This window comes from Salvelinus fontinalis, chromosome 18 (assembly GCF_029448725.1).
Source record: "Salvelinus fontinalis isolate EN_2023a chromosome 18, ASM2944872v1, whole genome shotgun sequence".
NCBI classification, from domain to species: Eukaryota; Metazoa; Chordata; class Actinopteri; order Salmoniformes; family Salmonidae; genus Salvelinus; species Salvelinus fontinalis.
The window spans coordinates 34,985,449-35,008,002 of NC_074682.1; the positions used below are offsets into that span (position 1 = coordinate 34,985,449).

Below are 22,554 nucleotides of genomic sequence, written 5' to 3' on the forward strand. Positions count from 1 at the left end.
CCTTTCTTTCTCCACCTCCTCTCCCCCTTCCCTCCCACCTCCACTATCACTAATGTGTCCTTTAAGCCCGTGGTCTTTTGAATATGAGTCGTGTCTGCTCTCATTTCCCTGTTGATTTGTGTATCTTTCCTTTTCTCTAATCAGCGATTGGATGGAGCGATAGGAGAGGTCCTGGAACATGCAAACTCAGGCAAATCTCCCAGGGTCCAAGGGCCAGGAGGAGGAAGAGGAGAAGAAGGATGCTTTGATGCCCCAGTGACAATCCTAAATCCTCTGGTACTCTCCTGGGGATGTACTGCTGTGTCCAACCTTGAGTCAACAGAAGAACCATCCAGACACACACAGAGGCACTTACTCCTACAGTCAAGCAAATAACTTTCTAGCTGGACACCCTTGTCTTCTACCTCTGCAACAGCAACTCCAGGTACTGTTTGACTTGATCATATCTGCCCTCTGTGATTTCTGAGTTTCATGGTGTGTATTGAGAGAAGAGAATCAGGATGTTTTATGGCTGGATCGATATAGGAGTACACAGCTTTGACCATAAGAACAGTAAGATACAGTATGTTGTGAACTTTGTGACATTGACTGAATCTAATGTATAGTAGTGGATGTCAATGGCAACGCAGTGCTTTTGAATGCTTCTCCCTCTTCTTCCGACAACACCCATTTTTTTTTATGCAAATACATTTGTTCTGCAGTAAACCTCCATAAATCCTGAAATTGATATTGAAGTCCTTTTTAATATCCATCTCAATAACCTCCTGTGTCAGATAATGCAATTTGGTTCAGTGGTTACAGAAATACTCCTTCTTCCAGGGTCCAAAAATCAGGTCCAAGGAACTTTCCCACATAGATTGAGATTGCCTGTATCTGAGAAACATGGAGTACACATTCAGAGCAGTAACCCACAATCCTGGGATTATAATCTGGCGAATCGAGGTAAGGCAGCTGTCAGTCAGTGTATTCTTTGAAAATGATCAGGGTGTGGATTTCACAAAGTCAGTTGTGAAAAATACAAACGTCTGCATTTCTTTGTCCTCACAGAAAATGGAGCTGGTGCAGGTCCCTGAAAAATCACATGGCAACTTCTACGAGGGCGACTGCTACATCCTACTCTCTGTGAGTCTCGGGGCCATGATACTCATCAGGGATGTCATGTCAGCACATTCATTTGTTGAATGAGGGAGTTATGATTTACAGTGCCTAGTGAAAGTCTACACACCCCTCTTCACATTTTTCTGTCTTAAAATGTAATCTAAAAGGGATTCAATAGTTATTTTCCCTCGACAGATATACACAACTTCTCCACATTTTTTTTGTGGTACTTTTTACCCCTTTTTTGTGATATCCAATTGGTAGTTACAGTCTTGTCTCATTGCTTAAACTCCCGTACGGACTCGGGAGAGGCAAAGGTCGAGAGCCATGCGTCCTCCGAAACACGACCCTGCCAAGCCGCCCTGCTTTTTGACACACTGCTCGCTTAAGCCGGAAGCCAGCCGCACCAACTTGTCGGAGAAAACACTGTACAACTGGCAACCATGTCAGCGTGCAAGTGCCCGGCCCACCACAGGAGTCGCTAGAGCGCGATGGGACAAGTACATCCCGGCCAGCCAAACCCTCCCCTAACCTGGACAGCGCTGGGCCAATTGTGCCCTGTCTCATGGGTCTCCCGGTAACGGCTGGCTGCAACACAGCCTGGGATTGAACCCAGCTCTGTAGTGACGCCTTTAGCACTAAGATTTCTTGAATGCATATGTCTTCACACACTAGAGTTAATACTTGGTGAAAGCACCTTTGGCAGCCATTACAGCTGTGAATAATTTTCAATACGATTCTACCAACTTTTCACAACTCTTATCGCAACATATATCCATAATTTTTGTCAAAACTGGTCAAGCTCAGTAAATTTGCTTGGGAATCATTGATGGAAAGCAATATTTCATCCTTGTCTCAGATTTTTAAGATAGATTTAAGTCGGGACTGAGACTGGACCATTCAGGAACACTCAGCTCCTTTTGGTATGCCATTCTGGTGTGTCTTTACATAAACATTTGTGTAATTGTCCTGCGGAAAAATAAAACCCTATCCCAAGGTTAGGTTTTCAGAAGACTATGGCAGGTTTTCCTCAACTTTTTACCTGGGCTTTGCTCCGTTCATATTTATTTTGACCCTGACAAACTCCCCAGTCCCTGCCAGTGACAAGCATACCCATAACATGATGCTGCCACCACAATTCTTGAAAATAAAGGGATCCACAACATTGCATTCACTCCACATTACTAGCCTGTATGATAAAGTAAAACATCCACTCCAAATCATTCATTCTGTTTGCAACAAGGATATTAAGCAATACTGCAAGACAGCGAGCGAATACATTAAATATAAAACTACAGGTTTGGGTCAAATCCAATACATTACAGAGGGAAACCCTCTCTATTTTCAAGTATTGTGGCGGCAGCATCATGTTATATGTATGCTTGTCATCGGCAGGAACTGAGGAGTTTGTCAGGATCAAAATAAATATGAAAAGAGCAAAACCCAGGTAAAAAGTTAGAGGAAAACCTGCCTCAGTCTTCTGAATACCCTGGGATAGCTTTATTTTACAGCAAGACAATTACACCAATGTTAATGCCAAAGACACACCAGAATGGCTTTCAAAGTGGTGTTGAGTGTTTCTGAATGGTCCAGTCTCAGTCCTGACTTAAATCTGCTTGAAATATCTGAAACAAGGTTTGAATATTGCAGTCCATCAATGATTCCAACCAAATGTAGTGTGATTGAGCAATTTTGACAAAAACAATGGATATGTTGCCCTAAATGTTGGTAGAATCATTTTCTAAATGATTCACAGCTGTAATGGCTGTCAAAGGTGCTTCCACCAAGATTTTTTTATAATTTTTTTATTTAACCACATATTGACTAGGCAAGTCATAAAGAACGCATTCTTATTTACAATGACGGCCTACCCATTCCAAACCCGGACGACGCTGGGCCAATTGTGCGCCGCCCTATAGGGTTTTTTAACTCTGGGGTGTGAAAACAAACGCAATCCAGACTTTTTTTAAATAAAAAAAAAAAAAACATTTTCTATAACTTCCTTTAAACTTTGAAAATGGTGTGTTGATCTGTAGGGAACCCCCCCCCCCCCCCCCCCACACACATTTAATCCATTTTTAAATTGAATTTTAAGGCAGCAAAATGTGAAGACTGTGCATAGGGTGTGTAGACTTTCACTAGGCACTGCATGTTAATTAATGCCCTGGAGGGAATCCGTGTGTTTGCTTTGGAGTCTGTTTTGCATGATTATCATAGTGGTGACAGTATTTGCTTGCTAACGGCTATATACCATTGGTCCTGGTTTGAAGGCCTGTGAGTCACAAAATGCTCTTTGTGATGTTTCCTCTTTCTATGTCTGTCGGTTTGTCTGTCTGCCTCTACCTCTTCTTTCTATCTCCCCCATCTCCACCCTCTCCCTATCTGTCTCTCTGTTTATCTATCTACAGTGCCTTCAGAAAGTATTCACACCCCATTACTTTTTCCACGTTGTGTTACAAGGTGGGATAAAAATGTATTTAATGGTCATTTTTTGTCAATGATCTACACAAAAATTATAATATTGGTAAAAAAATGTAACGAAAAATAAAATACTAATATACATTATCTTGATTAGTGTTGTGGAATAACTACAATGTTGTTGATCCATCCTCAGTTTTCTCCTATCACAGCCATTAAACTCTGTAATTGGCTAGTGGTGAAATCCCTGAGTGGTTTCCTTCCTCTCTGGCAACTAAGTTAGGAAGGACGCCTGTATATTTTTAGTGACTAGGTGTATTGATACATCATCCAAAGTGTCATTAATAACTTCACCATGCTCAAAGGGATATTCAATGTTTTTTTATTTTTACCCATCTACCAATAGGTGCCCTTGCGAGACATTGGAAAACCTCCCTGGTCTTTGTGGTTGATCTGTGTTTGAAATTCACTGCTCGACTGAGGGACCTTACAAATAATTGTATGTGTGTGGTACAAATCATGTTAAACACCATTATTGCACATAGAGTGAGTCCATGCAACTTATGTGACTTGCAATAACAAAGGGGTTGAAGACATTTTAGATAAAAACATAATTCAACTTTGACATGATGGGGTATTGTGTGTAGGCCAGTGACACAATCTCAATTTAATCAACTTTAGTTTCAGTTTGTAACACAACAAAATGTGGAAAAAGTCAAGGGTGTAAATACTTTCTAAAGGCACTGGATCTATCTCTCTCGCTCTCTCAATTCAATGGGGCTAAATTTGACATGGGAAACATGTTTACATTGACAAAGCAAGGGAAGTAAACAAAAGTGAGAAGACACAAAACATCAACAAACAATTATTAGAAATGAACAGTAAACATTGCACTCACAAAGGTTTCAAAAAGATAAAGACATTTCAAGTATTATATTAGCAATGTGCAAATAGTTGTAGGGAAGATAAATAAACATAAGTATTGGTGGTATTTACAATGTTGTTTCTGCTCCACTGGTTGCCCTTTTCTCATGGCAACGGGCCACATCTTGCTGCTGCGATTGCACATTGTGGTATTTTGCCAAACAAATAAGGGAGTTTATCAATGTTTTATTTGTTTTCAAATTCTTTGTGGGTCTGTGTGATCTGTGAGAAATACACTGCTCAAAAAAATAAAGGGAACACTAAAATAACACATCCTAGATCTGAATGAATGAAATATTCTTATTAAATACTTTTTTCTTTACATAGTTGAATGTGCTGACAACAAAATCACACAAAAAGGATCAATGTAAATCAAATTTATCAACCCATGGAGGTCTGGATTTGGAGTCACACTCAAAATTAAAGTGGAAAACCACACTACAGGCTGATCCAACTTTGATGTAATGTCCTTAAAACAAGTCAAAATGAGGCTCAGTAGTGTGTGTGGCCTCCACGTGCCTGTATGACCTCCCTACAACGCCTGGGCATGCTCCTGATGAGGTGGCGGATGGTCTCCTGAGGGATCTCCTCCCAGACCTGGACTAAAGCATCTGCCAACTCCTGGACAGTCTGTGGTGCAACGTGGCGTTGGTGGATGGAGCGAGACATGATGTCCCAGATGTGCTCAATTGGATTCAGGTCTGGGGAACGGGCGGGCCAGTCCATAGCATCAATGCCTTCCTCTTGCAGGAACTGCTGACACACTCCAGCCACATGAGGTCTAGCATTGTCTTGCATTAGGAGGAACCCAAGGCCAACCGCACCAGCATATGGTCTCACAAGGGGTCTGAGGATCTCATCTCGGTACCTAATGGCAGTCAGGCTACCTCTGGCGAGCACATGGAGGGCTGTGCGGCCCCCCAAAGAAATGCCACCCCACACCATGATTGACCCACCGCCAAACCGGTCATGCTGGAGGATGTTGCAGGCAGCAGAACGTTCTCCACGGCATCTCCAGACTCTGTCACGTCTGTCACGTGCTCAGTGTGAACCTGCTTTCATCTGTGAAGAGCACAGGGCGCCAGTGGCGAATTTGCCAATCTTGGTGTTCTCTGGCAAATGACAAACGTCCTGCACGGTGCTGGGCTGTAAGCACAACCCCCACCTGTGGACGTCGGGCCCTCATACCACCCTTATGGAGTCTGTTTCTGACCGTTTGAGCAGACACATGCACATTTGTGGCCTGCTGGAGGTCATTTTGCAGGGCTCTGGCAGTGCTCCTCCTGCTCCTCCTTGCACAAAGACGGAGGTAGCGGTCCTGCTGCTGGGTTGTTGCCCTCCTACGGCCTCCTCCACGTCTCCTGATGTACTGGCCTGTCTCCTGGTAGCGCCTCCATGCTCTGGACACTACGCTGACAGACACAGCAAACCTTCTTGCCACAGCTCGCATTGATGTGCCATCCTGGATGAGCTGCACTACCTGAGCCACTTGTGTGGGTTGTAGACTCCGTCTCATGCTACCACTAGAGTGAAAGCACCGCCAGCATTCAAAAGTGACCAAAACATCTGCCAGGAAGCATAGGAACTGAGAAGTGGTCTGTGGTCACCACCTGCAGAACCACTCCTTTATTGGGGGTGTCTTGCTAATTGCCTATAATTTCCACCTGTTGTCTATTCCATTTGCACAACAGCATGTGAAATTTATTGTCAATCAGTGTTGCTTCCTAAGTGGACAGTTTGATTTCACAGAAGTGTGATTGACTTGGAGTTACATTGTGTTGTTTGTGTTCCCTTTATTTTTTTGAGCAGTGTATATATCTCTAATGGGGTCATGCATTTGGCAGGAAGTTAGGAAGTTCAGCGCAGTTTCCACCACATTTTGCAGCCAGTGTGCACATAGCCTGTCTTCTCTTGAGAGCTATGGAGCAAGGCTATGCTCACTGAGCCTGTACATAGTCAAGGATGTTCTTTAATTTTGGGACAGTCATAGAGGTCAGGTGTTCTGCCACTGTCTACTCTCTGTTTCGGGCCAGATAGCATTCCAATTTGCTGTTTTTTGGTTAATTCTTTCCAGTTTGTCAAATAGTTCTCTTTTTGCTTTCTCATAATTTGGTTGGGCCTAATTGTGTTGCTGTCCTTTTGTGTTTGAACAGAGCCCCAGAACCAGCTGGCTGAGGGAACTCTTCTCTAGGTTCATCTTTCTGTTTGAGGGCTTTGTGGTGGAATGTTTGGGCATCGGTTTGTTTTAGGTGGTTGTACATCTCTATTCTGGATTCGGATAACTACCGGATATACTCCTAATTCTGCTCTGCATGCATTGTTCTGAGTTTTGCGTTGTACACTAACTATATTTTTGCAAAATTCTGCATGCAGTGTCTAAATTGGGTGTTTTTTCAAATTTGGTGAATTCTTGGTTGGTGAGTGGACCCCTAGACCTCACAACCAGAGAGCAATGGGTTTTAAAACTGATTCAAGTATTTTTTGCCAGACCCTAATTGGGATGTCAAGTTTTAGGTTCCTTTTGATGGCGTAGAAGGCCCTTCTTTCCTTGTCTCTTCGATCGTTCACAGCCTTGTGGAAGTTACCTGTGGTGTTGATGTTTAAGTAATGCTTGACTTGGGATGAAAGAAGTTCAGGAGCTGTCATTTTCCAAGTTGGTTCATTAGACTATGTTCATCGAAATTCACAAATGACATTATGCTATTGAGACCTGATTATTCACTGTTAATGGTTTATACACATTTTCCATGACTTCTCCATGATTTTTAACCACATTTTCATGACCATTATTATAGCGTACATGAAAAGTAAGCATTATTGACACTGGAAGGCTGCTGTGTCTGATCCCATGTAGACTTACCATCTCCTGCCATTGTGCCCTTGATCAAGGCACTTAACCACCAGTAGAACTCCAGTTAGTCACATGTTGTCAACATATGGTCAACCCTCAATCTGGAGAGCTCCTGGGTGAGGAGGCTTGGCTATTGATCCAGCCCTGAAACGCCCAAGTCTACTTATCAAGGCCCTGTTGAGCAGCTCCTGTTTTGACTACAATGTGGTTAGACCAGGGCTTGAACAAAAGCCTGAACACCCAGTAGCTATCCTGGAGGATGGTTACCAAGCTTGATATAAAATATTGCAACATTACAACAAAATGCTTTTGTCTTTATAAAATGATTCCCTCATTCAATGAATCAGGGATCAAATGGATAAAGTAAGCTACTTCAAAGCCAGGTATCTAGCTAGACATATTTATATATAAAGCTTTAATATTCATGTTTTGGGGGAGATCTATTCTTCGAATATTTTTTAACATTGTCGCAATTATGGCTACTGTCTAATAGAGGGGAATCCCAACTTTCCAACAGTGCAGATTTCTTTAGGCTCTACAGTGGTGGTGGAAATGAGACAACGACATTAATGCTTAGTTAGCTATAGCAAGATAATTTCTACAAGTTATGTTTTGAATTGGCTATCTAGTTAGACTTGTCTGTAATTATTTGTATACCTTCTACTGAAATGTCGCTCTTTCTCAGGCAACGGCCCACTCGCACTGGCACACAGACAGCACACACACACAGACAGCACACACAGACAGCACACACAGACAGCACACACAAACAGCACACACAGACAGGCACTGAAGGGTCATTCCAAAAAAAATGTGCCTTTATGAATTACATAACTAAAATTATTAAACTCATTTCCATGACCTTACAATCCCTAATTTGACAATTTGGAACAGCGCATCATGTGCATTCAATCTGCGCAATTTCGAACAGTTTACCGTCACGCACAGATTCAGACTAGCAGCAAATAAACTTGAACAAAACGGAATCAGGAAATGAATGCCAACTCTCCATTGCTATTCAATGCAGATCTCGCCTTCATTCCACTTCGATCAATCATTTTTTGCCTGTGTGTGAATCTGGGCCCGGCGATACACTACTTTGTTTTATAGAGGAGATAGTACGCAGTTCCCCTAAACTTTGAAGTGCCGGTGTGGCGCTCTGTACCGCTCTGGCCGAAGTCAAGCAATGTGTTTAGGCCAGGAGCTCAACTTTCACATGCCGCCCCTCCCCAGTTTTATCATTGGAATGTGATGCAAAACGTGAATGTGATACAAAACAAGGCAGCGGTGTGATTTAGGACCATGTGGACGCCTCCGAGTGATCGGGTAGGCTGTTTGGAGTGTTTATCCGATTGGATAATAAATAAATAATAATAATTATGTGCCCCCCACTTTTAAAACCAAAGATGGGCCCCTGGTTTAGGCCAAGGTAGGTATACTTCTTTGTGTGGTCTAGGGTAGTGGTCATCAACCTTTTCTGAGTCAAGAACATTTTCTGAGTCCAAAAGCAAGCCAACATCTACCGCTCAGATATTTTTCTAAACATTAACCAATTAAAAACAGTTCTGTAGCAATGAGCTTTGTACAGTAGGCCCAATACATTATCACTGCATATTGGCTATGCTTGAATTAACCTGCCAATCTTGTTCTTCTCAGATCATTTGGAAATTATATAAAACAATTGTAGGTATATGATCACACTAGTAATAGACAATTTGTTGTATTACTTGTGAGGCACAGCTGAGTGAGCATAATAATTTGTTTTTCATTTTACTGCACTAATGGCCTGTATCTGATAGTCAGTCTTAGGGGAGGGAGGGAGAGCAGCGGTGAAGCGTTCTCTGTACTTCCAGCTCTCTGGATAGTCTTCCAGCTGATGGAAAAACTTAAGTCGCACTGCATTATTTCTGCCTCATGTTCCTCCTATGAGAAAGTGAAATATTCTTTGATATTAAAAAAAGACAAGCCGCTAATAATAACAACGCAAGCTTAATCGAAACACTTTGCTATACTCATTCATTGCAGCTGAACTGCTGGAGGTAACGTAAGTGGAAGTAGAGAGAACGCACATTTTATGCCCTATAAAAGTGTTGAACTAAGTGTTGACGTGCTGAATAACAACTGAAACATGAACTTACTTATAAAAACAGCAGCTCTTTGCTGTATTCATTTAGTCTCTCTCTAGTCATGGTTTTAAAAGTTTTAGTCTCTCTCTAGTCATGGTTTTAAAAGTTTTGAAATCTCACATTATCAACATTGCTGTGCGCTCGAGGCTTCTTTTTATTGCCTATGGCTCGAGGAAACTGTGCAGACACCGTGATGTGACCTATCTCGCAGTAGGCCTGTAGGTACACTTGATTTGCTATCTGGGCCTGCAGCATATGCAGAGTTCTACCTTCAGACACATGGAATGGTTCAAAATGGGAACACTTTGCCTTCCAGGCGCTAGGGCTGCCGAATCAAATACACCTACGGCCAACAGTGCTAAACGAAATTAAAAAAAATAGGAACGCAAAGGTTTATCAGTGTTGTTTTTTACAGAATTGTTTGGTGATCGTATACGAATTACTTGGAGGTCAACCATTCGATCGCAATCGATGCGTACATTGATTTTATATTGTCACGTGTTTCCGCTTTCCATCAATTTGTATAGCAGACCTCATGCCAAAATGAATTAAAAGCTTTCTTGAAATCAACAAAGCATGAAAATTTATTTTTTTGTTTTGTTTGTCAATAATTGTGTGCAGGGTGTACAGTGCTTTCGGAAAGTATTCAGACCCCTTCACTTTTCCCACATTGTTATGTTACAGCCGTATTTTAAAATGGATGAAATAAATAGTAAATCCTCATCCTTCTACACACAATACCGCATAATGAAAATGAAAAATCGTTTTTTAGAAATGTTTGCAAGTTTATTTACAAAAAACAACATATATTATTTACATAAGTATTCAGACCCTTTGCTATGAGACTCGAAATTGAGCTCAGGTGCATCCTGTTTCCGTTGATCATCATTGAGATGTTTCTACAACTTGATTGGAGTCCACCTGTAGTAAATTCAATTCCTTCGACCTCATGGCTTGGTTTTTGCTCTGACATGCATTGTCAACTGTGGGACCTATAGACAGGTGTGTGTCTTTCCAAATCATTTCCAATCAATTGAATTTACCACAAGTGGACTCCAATCAAGTTGTAGAAACATCTCAAGGATGATCAATGGAAACAGTAAGCACCTGAGCTCAATTTTGAGTCTCATAGCAAAGGGTCTAAATACTTATGTAAATAAGATATGTTTTTTAACATTTCTAACATTAAAAAAAACTTTTCACTTTGTCATTATGGGGTATTGTATGTAGATTGATGAGAGAAATACAATTTAATCAATTTTAGAATGAGGCTGTAATGTAACAAAATGTGGAAAAGTCAAAGGGTCTGAATACTTTCTGAATGCACTGTGTACGTGGTCTGTCGTATGTTTTTTTGGTAAGAAGCCAATTTGACATTTGCTCAGGACATTGTTTTCACTGAGGATGTATTGGAGTCTGCTGTTGATGATACTGCAGAGGATTTTTCTGAGATTGCTGTTGACACAGATTCCACAGTAATTATTGGGGTGAAATTTGTCTCCACTTTTGTGGATGTGGTGATCAGACTCTGGTTCCAAATATTGAGGAATATGCCAGACCTAAGATAAATGTTGGAGAGTTTAAGAATAGCCCATTTGAATTTGTGGTCTGTATATTTTATCATTTTGTTTAGTATACCATTAACACCACAGGCCTTTTTGGTTTGTATTTGTCCTGTAGCTCATCCAATGTAATTGGAGAATCCAGTGGGTTCTGGCAGTCTTTAATAGCTGATTTTCGCTCTTATTCTTTGCCTTTTTCTAAAATGGATTAAATTGGATTTTTCTCTCATCAATCTACATACAATACCCCATAATGACAAAGTGAAAACAGTTTTTTTTTTAATGTTAGAAATTCTGTTATATTGCTGAAAAGTTGGTGTATGGATAAACCACTTATTCTCAATTTTTAATAGATAGCTCTTCATTAAACCATTTCTCATTGTTGTTAGTTTTCTTAGGTTTTCTGCCTGAATTAAAATGTGATATGTTAGCTGATAGGTCAAATATATTGATCAGGCTTCCTACTTCTAAGTTTACACCTTCACTATTGCAGGGAAACATTTTGTCCAGGAAGTTCTCTAGGGGTGATTGGCTTTGTTTTTGGCCAATTGTTTTTTGCTAGGTGTCTACACTACCCTCCTTCCATCGATAGCATTTCTCAATAGCATTCAGTTTTTTCGGCTTCGATGTCTCATGGTTGAGTATTGCTCTCTTCAAGTAGATTGTGATTTTGCTGTGATCTGATAGGGGTGTCAGTGGGCTAAAGTGTGATAAAGTGGTCTGCAGTATTACTGCCAAGAGATGAGCTATAGGTGTACCTACAGGTGTAGTTCCCTCAAAGCCTATCATTGACAATGTACAGACCCAGCGTGCAACAGAGCTGCAGGAGTTGTGACCCATTTTTGTTGCTTGTTTTGTTGTACTTGTGTCTAGGGGGGCATATTGATCTCTCTCTCTTTATCTCCCCCTGTCTGTCTCAGACCCAGAAAGTGGGCAGCTCTCTGTCCTATGACATCCACTACTGGATCGGCTCCCAGTCCAGTCAGGATGAACAGGGTGCAGCCGCAGTCTACACCATCCAGCTGGATGAGTTCCTGGGATCAGGGCCCATCCAGCACCGCGAGGCCCAGAACCATGAGTCGGATGCCTTCCGGGGATACTTCAAACAAGGGGTCATGTAAGTATATACAGTGGCTTGTGAAAATATTCACCACCCTTGGATTTTTTTCTGTTGTGTTGCCTTACAACCTGGAATTGAAATAGATTTTTTGGGGGGTTTGTATCATTTGACTTACACAACATGCCTACCACTTTGAAGATGCAAAATATTTTTTCTTGTGAAACAAATGACAAATAAGACAAAAAAGCTGAACTTGAGGGTGCATACCTATTCACCGCCCCCCAAGTCAATACTTTGTAGAGACACCTTTTGCAGCAATTACAGCTGCAAGTCTCTTGGGGTATGTCTCTATAAGCTTGGCACATCTAGCCACTGGGATTTTTTCCCATTCTTCAAGGCAAACTGCGCCAGCTCCTTCAAGTTGGATGGGTGCCGTTGGTTTACAGCAATCTTTTAGTCATACCACAGATTCTCAATTGGATTGAGGTCTGGGCTTTGACTAGGCCATTCCAAGACATTTAAATGTTTCCCACTCAAGTGTTGCTTTAGCAGTATGCTTAGGGTCATTGTCCTGCTGGAAGGTGAACCTCCGTCCCTGTCTCAAATCTCCTGAAGACTGAAACAGGTTTCCCTCAAGAATTTCCCTGTATTTAGCGCCATTCATCATTCCTTCAATTCTGACCAGTTTTCCAGTCCCTGCAGATGAAAAACATCCCCACAGCATGATGCTGCCATAACCATGCTTCACTGTGGAGATGGTGTTCTCGGGGTGATGAGAGGTGTTGGGTTTGCGCCAGACATAGCATTTCCCTCGATGGCCAAAAAGCTCAATTTTAGTCTCATCTGACCAGAGTACCTTCTTCCATATGTTTGGGGAGTCTCCCACATGCCTTTTGGTAAACACCAAACATGTTTGCTTATTTTTTTGTGGTCCTATGGACAGATACACCAATCTCCACTGTGAAGCTTTGCAGCTCCTTCAGGGTTATCTTTGGTTTCTTTGTTGCCTCTCTGATTAATGCTCTCCTTGCCTGGTCCATGAGCTTTGGTGGTCGGCCCTCTCTTGGCAGGTTTGTTGTGGTGCCCTATTCTTTCCATTTTTAATGGATTTAATGGTGCTCATGGGATGTTCAAAGTTTCTGATATTTTTTTATAACCCAACCCTGATCTGTACTTCTCCACAACTTTGTCCCTGACTTGTTTGGAGAGCTCCTTGGTCTTCATGGTGCCACTTGCTTGGTGGTGCCCCTTGCTTAGTGGTGTTGCAGACTCTGGGGCCTTTCTGAACAGGTGTATATATATACTGAGATCATGTGACACTTAGATTGCACACAGGTGGACTTTATTTAACTAATTATGTGACTTCTGAAGGTAATTGGTTGCACCAGATCTTATTTAGGGGCTTCACAGCAAAGGGGGTGAATACATGTACACGCACCACTTTTCTGTTTTTAATTTTTTTTCAACTATTTTTAAATGTCACTTCACCAATTTGGACTATTTTGTGTATGTCCATTACATGAAATCCAAATAAATATCCATTTAAATTACAGGTTGTAATGCAACAAAATAGGAAAAATGCCAAGGGGGATGAATACTTTTGCAAGGCACTGTACATATTAAAATATATATACATATATACACAGACAGAGAGAAATCAAACAATCTCATCGTTATACACTGTTCAGTATTCCCATTCTGATCTTATTCTGAAGCACTGTGGGTAAATCTTCTGTGGGTGTAGGTTGGGCAAATGAGCATAGTTATCAATGGTGATTTAGTGTACCCACCCATACAGATTTGATTATTGAGCAAAAGCTCTTATTTCAACATCACTAAAAACACAAGGTATTTTGTGCACGCAATACAGACATTACACTGTAATAAAACCAAGAGAAATTGATTTTATAGCCTACTTACGTCTCTGTCTCCTACAGCTATAAGAAGGGTGGGGTGGCATCAGGAATGAAACACATAGAGACCAACAGTTATGACATCCAGAGACTGCTGCATGTGAAAGGGAAGAAAAGGGTCAGCGCCATGGAGGTGAGAAACATAGATACAGGGGGATTTCATTCTGTGTAACACAACAGGAAGTGCTGCTGAAAATGCTTGATAATGAACTTGTAATGTATCTGGCACAATTTTGCCCATACTGTAGGTAGAGATGAGCTGGAAAAGCTTCAATCTTGGGGATGTCTTTCTGTTGGACTCTGGTAAAACCATCATTCAGTGGAATGGACCAGAGAGCAACAGACAGGAGAGGCTCAAGGTACGGTAACGATCTGTGCAATTGCTGTTCTCAAGGAGTGCATCAACAGTGAAGTCAATGTAATCTTATTACACCTACCTCCTATCAGTGACACGATGAAGCTAATTCCACGTTCGTAGCTCAAAAAACCAAGAGTGGTTGAAGTGAAATCCACTTCACTCCCCTAAAGATTGGCTGAAGAGACCCCTAGTAGAAACACATTAGAATCAACACTTTAGATTAGAATCACAGTAAACCAATCACGCACATCTGGGTTATTCCACCAATTCTGTGCCTTTTGAAAATATTTGATTTCACCTAATTTTAACATTCTGTCATCAAGAGCACATGTTCATGTAATGCGTGCTGGTGGCAGGGAAGTCAGGCGCAGGAAAATAAACTTGGTAAAAACAGAGCTGTTTAATAAACATTCCAAAAACCTCTGAAAACCAAAGTTTTCAAAAAATAACATAATAGGGTGCACAACCCGTCACACACCTACATACAACAAACAATCTCTGACAAGGACATGAGGGGAAACAGAGGGTTAAATACACAACATGTAATGAATGGCATTGGAACCAGGTGTGTAGGAAGACAAGACGAAACCAATGGAAAATGAAAAATGGATCAATGAATGCTAGAAGGTTGGTGACGTCGACTGCCGAACACCACCCGAACAAGGAGAGGGACCGACTTCGGCGGAAGTCATGACAGTTCAACTTTATTCAAAATAAATCTTTCCATCACAAAAGGTTTAATAAATAAAAAATACTATAATAAGTGCCTATTAAGTGCCAAATAAAGTAACAGGGTTGACCATAACAGGGTTGATGATTTCATCTTAAATCAGACATAAATCCCATTGTGATAGGGGGAATGGAAGCTTGTTGTGTGCAACAGAGAGCAGCAGTTGAATGCAAGCTTCACAAAAAAGCGTTTCTTGCTAAAACATTTCTAGCCTGTCTATCTTATGGGTAACAGGGTTGACAGGTGTTATGCTCGACCTGTTCAGTTGTCCCATCACAAAACACCAGAAAATTGCCAAAAAGAGTAGAACCAGCTCACTTGCATTTACACTATGATTTGACTATTAGATATTCAATGTTTCTTTTGGAAAAAAATTATCCAAAACTCAATAAAAATGCAGTTATTGTAACATGGTTGACCTTAAAAGAGGGAGAGACGTAAATTGAACCACTAATCACATTAAATAAATAATCTTCAGAAATGACTTTGCCAAATCAAGTAAATAACTAGGGCTTTACAATGATGATGAAACTTGGGAAAATATTTGGTGGGTTGACGTGGGTTGAAATCTTCCTAAAAGGGACACAGGGTTGATGGAGAGACATGTACAAATGCAGAAGTTTTGCACTTTATACGCTTTAATTCATATAAAAAAATCTGATTTTTCAAATTCTCCAGGTGGTATATATTAAAGGGCACTTCATTTCATTTAACAGACTTTTAAAATGCAATATTGGTGAACAATTTCTACTGAAAATATCAAAGGGACGCAACATGCACTCTTTTCATGGAGCGACATCTCTAACTTTACATTCTGTGACTCTTAGGGCATGCTGCTGGCTAAAGACATTCGGGACAGGGAGCGAGGGGGTCGGATGGAGATAGGGGTGATAGAAGGGGAAGCAGAGGCAAATTCCTCTAAACTGATGGACATCCTGACTAGCATCCTGGGGCAACGGACCTCCAAGCTGCCCAGTGGAACGCCTGATGAAATAGCTGACCAACAACAGAAAGCGCAGCTTACTCTGTACCAGTGAGTGGCTAACGGCCCATGTCCAGATATTCTGTATTTTTGCCTGTTTGGATTGTGTCAGGCATTTATTGCAAAAAAAGTTAACTCCAAAAAGTTTAAAACTCATTCTGAATCATAGTTAGTCTAGTCCAAGCCATGTTTGGCATGCCAATAAGATACAAAGAGTTGGCATGATAGCATGACTGGCACTCAGGCTAAAATCATACTTAGTCATTAGTAAGTATGTCCTTTCCCCAACAGTGTGTCTGATGCTGAGGGCCAGATGAAAGTCATAGAAGTTGCCACTAGGCCACTGGTTCAGGACATGTTAAATCATGATGTAAGTCTGCAGAGCAGAAAATTGTACAAGTCGGACATCATTTGATATAAGCATTATGAAGAGTTGTGGGCTCCCAGTTATAGACATTAGCTCATGTGACTTAATCTTTCTCCAGGACTGTTATTTCCTAGACCAGGGAGGGGTGAAGGTCTTTGTGTGGAAGGGGAAGCGAGCCAACAAGGCAGAGAGACAGGCTGCCATGTCCAGAGCTTTGGTGGGTATAAGATATCACACATACTGTACATACTGTATGGTTTTGTTTCCTCTTTTGTAACAGATAATCAGCCATAGTGGCAGCTTGAGTTTTGTGTGCCAAGTAACCAGTTGCAGTATCTGATGGGAATGCACTGAATCTGTCTCCTTCCTCTGTGAACAGGAGTTCATTAAGCTGAAGAACTACCCCACCACCACCAATGTGGAGACAGTGAATGACGGGGCAGAGTCTGCCCTCTTTAAGCAGCTGTTCCAGAGCTGGAGTGTGAAGGAGCAGACTGTAGGCCTGGGCAAAACACACAATGTGGGGAGAGTGGGTATGTGTTTCTATGTTAGGTACCAGATCCAAATAAATAGCTAGAAATGGGATAAAAGGTATTGTCTTTAAGTGACTACCTTTCCCCCTTTTGGATGTATGTTTGACATGAGTGCTTGGAAAATACTATCTTTAGTATCTAATTCCTCACTTTGTGTTTGTCTTTATTTTGTGATTCAACACCGTTGTTATGATATATATATATACAGTTGAAATCGGAAGTTTACATACACTTAGGTTGGAGTCATTAAAACTCGTTTTTCAACCACTCCACAAATTTCTTGTTAACAAACTGTAGTTTTGGGCCTACCTTCAAACTCTGTGCCTCTTTGCTTGACATCATGGGAAAATCAAAAGATATCAGCCAAAACCTCAGAAAAAACATTGTAGACCTCCACAAGTCTGGTTCATCCTTGGGAGCAATTTCCAAACGCCTGAAGGTACCACGTTCATCTGTACAAACAATAGTACACAAGTATAAACACCATGGGACCACGCAGACGTCATACAGCTCAGGAAGGAGACGCGTTCTCTCTCCTAGAGATGTACGTAGTTTGGTGCGAAAAATTGCAAATCAATCCCAGAACAACAGCAAATGACCTTGTGAAGATGCTGGAGGAAACAGGTACAAAAGTATTTATATCCACAGTAAAACGAGTCCTATATCGACATAACCAGAAAGGCCGCTCAGCAAGGAAGAAGCCACTGCTCCAAAACCGCCAGACTACGGTTTACAACTGCAAATGGGGACAAAGATCGCACTTTTTGGAGAAATGTCCTCTAGTCTGATGAAACGAAAATAGAACCGTTTGGCCATATTGACCATCGCTATGTTTGGAGGAAAAAGGGGGAGGCTTGCAAGAGGAAGAACACCATCCCAACCGTGAAGCGCGGGGGTGACAGCATCATGTTGTGGGGGTGATTTTCTGCAGGAGGGACTGGTGCACTTCACAAAATACATGGTATCATGAGGAAAGGAAAATTATGTGGATATATTGAAGCAACATCTCAAGATATCAGTCAGGAAGTTAAAGCTTGGTCACAAACTGGTCTTCCAAATGGACAATGACCCCAAGCATACTTCCAAAGTTGTGGGAAAATGGCTTAAAGACAACAAAGTCAAGGTATTGGAGTGGCCATCACAAAGCCCTGACCTCAATCCTATAGAACATTTGTGGGCAGAACTGAAAAAGCGTGTGCGAACAAGGAGGCCTACAAACCTGACTCAGTTACACCAGCTCTGTCAGGAGGAATGGGCCAAAATTCACCCAAATTATTGTGGGAAGCTTGTGGAAGGCTACCCGAAACATTTGGCCCAAGTAAAACAATTTAAAGGCAACGCTACCAAATACTAATTGAGTGTATGTAAACTTCTGACCCACTGAGAATGTGATGAAAGAAATAAAAGCTGAAAGAAATTATTCTCTCTACCTTAATTCGGACATTTTACATTCTTAAAATAAAGTGGTGATCCTAACTGACCTAAGACAGGGAATTTTTACTATGATTTACTATGATTTTTACTTTTACTATGTCAGGAATTGTGAAAAACTGAGTTTAAATGTATTTGGCTAAGGTGTATTTAAACTTTTTTTGGTTGTGTGTTATAAGTGTTATTTCCTAGTTTTGATGTATTCACTATTATTCTACAATGTAGAAAATAATAAAAATAAAGAATGAGTAGGTGTGTCAACTTTTGACTAATACTGTATACATATGTATGTTAGCCAACATCACTCAGGAGAAGTTTGATGCCACACGGATGCATGTGATGCCAGATGTAGCAGCACAGGAGCGCATGGTGGATGATGGCACTGGCCAAGTGCAGGTAAACTCACATAAACATTAACTCTGATTTATGTAATTTGTTCAAAGATATCTCTCGGTCATTTGACTCACTGTTTGTTCCTTGTGGACATTTCATACACTCTCTGTGACACATGCAGGTGTGGCGTATCGAGAACCTGGTGCTGGTCCCAGTGGAATCCCAGTGGCATGGCTTCTTCTATGGAGGAGACTGCTACTTGGTCCTCTACACTTATGAGGTCCATAACAAACTCAACTACCTCCTTTACATGTGGCAGGTAAAGGAGCTCACTGCCATTGTAGAACGCATGAAGGTTCATCCATTTATTTGTAATAACATGGCAATAAAATTGCATTACTTTAGACCTAAATACATCATTACAGTTAATATTTTTTTCAGGGGCGTCATGCCTCTCAGGATGAGATAGCGGCATCTGCCTTCCAGGCCGTGGCCCTGGATCAAAAGTATGGTGACCAGCCTGTACAAGTAAGGATCACCATGGGCAAGGAACCCAGACACTTCATGGCCATGTTCAAGGGTAAAATGGTTATATTTGAGGTGAGCCAGTTTTGTTTTTGATTTAATGGTACAATGATACAATTTAAGAATTGTGAAACTGGTTTTCAATTGATTGTCTTTTGTTTATCTGTGATTATAGGTTGATTTAGGATTTCAAACCATGAAGTAATTTATTACAACATATTTAAATCAAACCTGACCTGGTCTCATCTTCTGTTCCTCAGGGTGGTACCTCCAGAAAAGGAACATCTGACCCAGAGCCACCCATCAGATTGTTCCAGGTCCGCGGTTCTGAAGCCTCCAACACCAAAGCCATCGAGGTGCCGGCCCTGGCAGCCTCGCTCAACTCAAACGATGTCTTTCTGCTGAGGAGCCAGTCCGGGATTCACCTGTGGTGTGGCAAGGTACTGTAGGGAGGATAAATAGGTATATCCAGGTGGTTTTCTGTTCTACCAGATAATTAATTGCACACACCTGGTGTCACAGGTCTAAATCAGTCCCTGACTGAAGGGGAACAATGAAAAAAATGAAGTGGAACATGCTTCGAGGTTCAGAGTTGAGTTTGAGGAGTATAGGGAATAGGGTGCCATTTGGGATGCAGACACAGAGATATAGAGATGGTACAACATTCTGTCTAATAGTCTCTCTCTGATTGGCCAGGGATCAAGTGGGGATGAGAGAGCCATGGCGAAGGAGGTCAGTTCTGTAATTGGACAGCACTCAACTGCTGAGGAGATCGTGGCGGAGGGTCAGGAGCCTGTTGAATTCTGGGATTTACTTGGAGGGAAGGCCCCTTATGCCAACGACAAGAGGTAATAAACTGTCAGAAAGTATCTGTATTTCAACCAAATATTCTCTCATATAATGTCAATTGGAGCAGCTGTATTACGTTAGTGAAGTGATTGCAATCCTAAACCATGTACAATTGATTGATGTGAGTCACTGTGCTAGATATGTTCGATTTCAAGTAAAGTTTGGTGTATTTACATTTGTGTGTTTGTGTGTTTCTTGTCTTTGAAAGACTACAGCAGGCTGCTCTGGATCATCAGCAGCGTCTCTTTGAATGCTCCAATAAGACTGGTCGTTTCATCGTTACCGAGGTGACCCAGTTCACACAGGATGACCTCAGCGAGGATGATGTTATGCTGCTAGACACGTGGGACCAGGTACAGTGTGTATTGTTAAAACACAACTTGCAATGTTAACCAAATTGGTATAAAGTAAATCACACAATTATAAACATTATACTAACAAAAAAGGTAATAGGTCTGCAATCAAAACTTACTTTATTTTGTATATTTTTATATTTTATATTCCATTTGTGAACCGTCATCAGATATCTGATCATGTTGCATCCAGGTTTTCCTCTGGGTAGGGAATGAGGCCAATGAGTTGGAGAGGAAGGAGGCTGTGGTCACCAGTCAGGAGTACCTGCGAACCCACCCAGGGTCCCGGGACCCTGACACCCCCATCATCCTCATCAAGCAAGGGTACGAACCCCCCACCTTCACCGGATGGTTCACCGCCTGGGACCCCTCCAAATGGAGCGTGAGTGATCTCCTTCTCTTCTAGATGAACTCTCGGCCTGTGTGTGTGTCAAAAATTGTACACAACTGTTTAAGTAAATAGATTCCATCAATAATACTGTACACACATTTGTTGTGTTAGGGAGGGAAGACTTACGAAGAGCTGAAGAAAGAGTTGGGGGAGGTGACATTCCTCGTAAGGATCACAAATGTAAGCACAATTTTATTTATCTATGCATTCACCAAAACTTGGTGTAAAGAGAGAGATTGAGAAAATTACGAGCTGAATCCATCAATCAATTGACCTAACCTTGCTGTGAACCCAACAGACTAAGGGATACCTCAATTGTATTGGCCCTGTACACGCTCAGGCCATACAACAGATTTACAACCCACTTTGGTTGTGATACAACTGATCGTTTAGTTTGTCTGAACAAAACTTATTACACATCCATTATGCCTCGGCAGCCGTTGTGTAAAAAAAATTGTCAGACAAACTCCTAAATCTAATCTTTGCCTCTCAGGAGCAGAATGGTGTTGAGACCAAGAAGAACTTCCAGTCTTACCCACCAAAGGACCTGATCAACAAACTAGCCAATGAGCTGCCTAAGGGTGTCGAACCCACCCAAAAGGAGGTAGGTGTACTGAGCTGCTATAATGAAGTGACTAGTGTTCAAAGTACTGCCACACTGATACACTCAGATGCTGTATTCATTGGTAGTTTATAAAGTGTGAAAAGTATATTCTCTCCTCAATACGCTACTATGAGTTACGGTGTAGTACAACTTGTCTTAAGTGTCTTGACAAATGTATTCTTTACACTTGAATGTTGCCTTGAAAAATGTAAATGGTCTCCTTCTCTCTCTCTCCCTCTGTCTTCCAGAAACATCTCTCAGACTCAGACTTCAGTGCCATATTTGGAATGTCTAAAAACCTGTTTGCCAGCCTGCCTCTATGGAAGCAGCTGAGCATTAAAAAAGGCAAGGGCTTATTTTAAGGGGACTGAATCTCTCATAATTTTGCATCAATTTCCAGATGTTGAAATTTGCAAAGCATACTAATTGTACCTTGTTCCAACATTACTTTTAATTTGTCTTATTATTTTGTTCTAATTTCAAAGTCTGTCATAAATTCAATGGATGTCAGAAGACATTAACTTAGATATTTAATGTTTTGTGCATTTAAAAAAATATTTTGATTGTACATGTCTACCTCTCAATCAAACACCCATGTTAAATACAATCAATCTAATAAAAATATCAGTGTATTGTCAATTATTATATTGCATCTTCGGACCGCGCACAACTACCAAATATCCTGTAGTTTTGTTGATTGTAATATGGTAGGACTCAATATACAAATAAAAAAAGGGGAGATGTCTCTCATTGTTGTGTGTTTCATGCGTGTAGTTCACAAGAGGCTTTCAGGGTCTTGATTTCTTGGTGTAATTATCTTTCTCCTAATCCATCTTAAATAAATAGTTGTTAATAATGTCAAAATCAAACATGCATAACTGTGATTGAATTGTTTTGAGTCCTGAATATATATTTTATGGCAAACTATTTTTATTAGCAGACATTATTGGAGGTGTGTTGTGATCAATGCAATGCATGCAACCTTTGTACCATGTTGCACTATATTCGGGTCGTGTCTATTCCTATGACATCACCACGTACACATTGAAACAACAGAATCTAAAGCAGAGATACAGAAATACACTATGGAAAAAGAAGGAACAGCACTGTCAGAAATCAACTCAATGTAATTGAAGACTCCATAGA

The 22,554-nt window shown here is 41.1% G+C and overlaps 1 protein-coding gene across 2 annotated transcripts; it reads left to right on the forward strand.

Moving 5' to 3' along the window:
• The first annotated feature begins 150 nt into the window (after positions 1-150).
• LOC129815389 (advillin-like) lies at positions 151-22,168 on the forward strand. Of its 2 annotated transcripts, XM_055869166.1 has the most exons (20): positions 151-424; positions 834-942; positions 1,048-1,122; positions 11,900-12,096; positions 13,977-14,085; positions 14,201-14,311; positions 15,868-16,073; positions 16,314-16,392; positions 16,508-16,606; positions 16,769-16,922; positions 18,649-18,749; positions 18,868-19,005; positions 19,128-19,286; positions 19,472-19,651; positions 19,908-20,059; positions 20,269-20,413; positions 20,607-20,795; positions 20,916-20,984; positions 21,298-21,408; positions 21,657-22,168. In XM_055869166.1, exons 2-20 carry the CDS (start codon positions 883-885, stop codon positions 21,768-21,770), a joined length of 2,448 nt encoding a protein of 815 aa, XP_055725141.1. In that variant the 5' UTR covers positions 151-424; positions 834-882; the 3' UTR covers positions 21,771-22,168. The 2 variants fall into 2 exon arrangements, with proteins under 2 accessions (XP_055725141.1, XP_055725142.1); XM_055869167.1 differs by lacking the exon at positions 151-424 and having other exon boundaries at positions 821-942.
• Positions 22,169-22,554: the final 386 nt, after the last annotated feature.

Bases quoted from the DNA above. Each gene is read 5' to 3' on its own strand.
- LOC129815389 (XM_055869166.1), top strand. From the start codon at position 883: ATGGAGTACACATTCAGAGCAGTAACCCACAATCCTGGGATTATAATC. The intron at 1,123-11,899 runs GTGAGTCTCGGG...TGTCTGTCTCAG, and splicing joins ACTGCTACATCCTACTCTCT to ACCCAGAAAGTGGGCAGCTC. The intron at 19,006-19,127 runs GTAAAGGAGCTC...TATTTTTTTCAG, and splicing joins ACCTCCTTTACATGTGGCAG to GGGCGTCATGCCTCTCAGGA.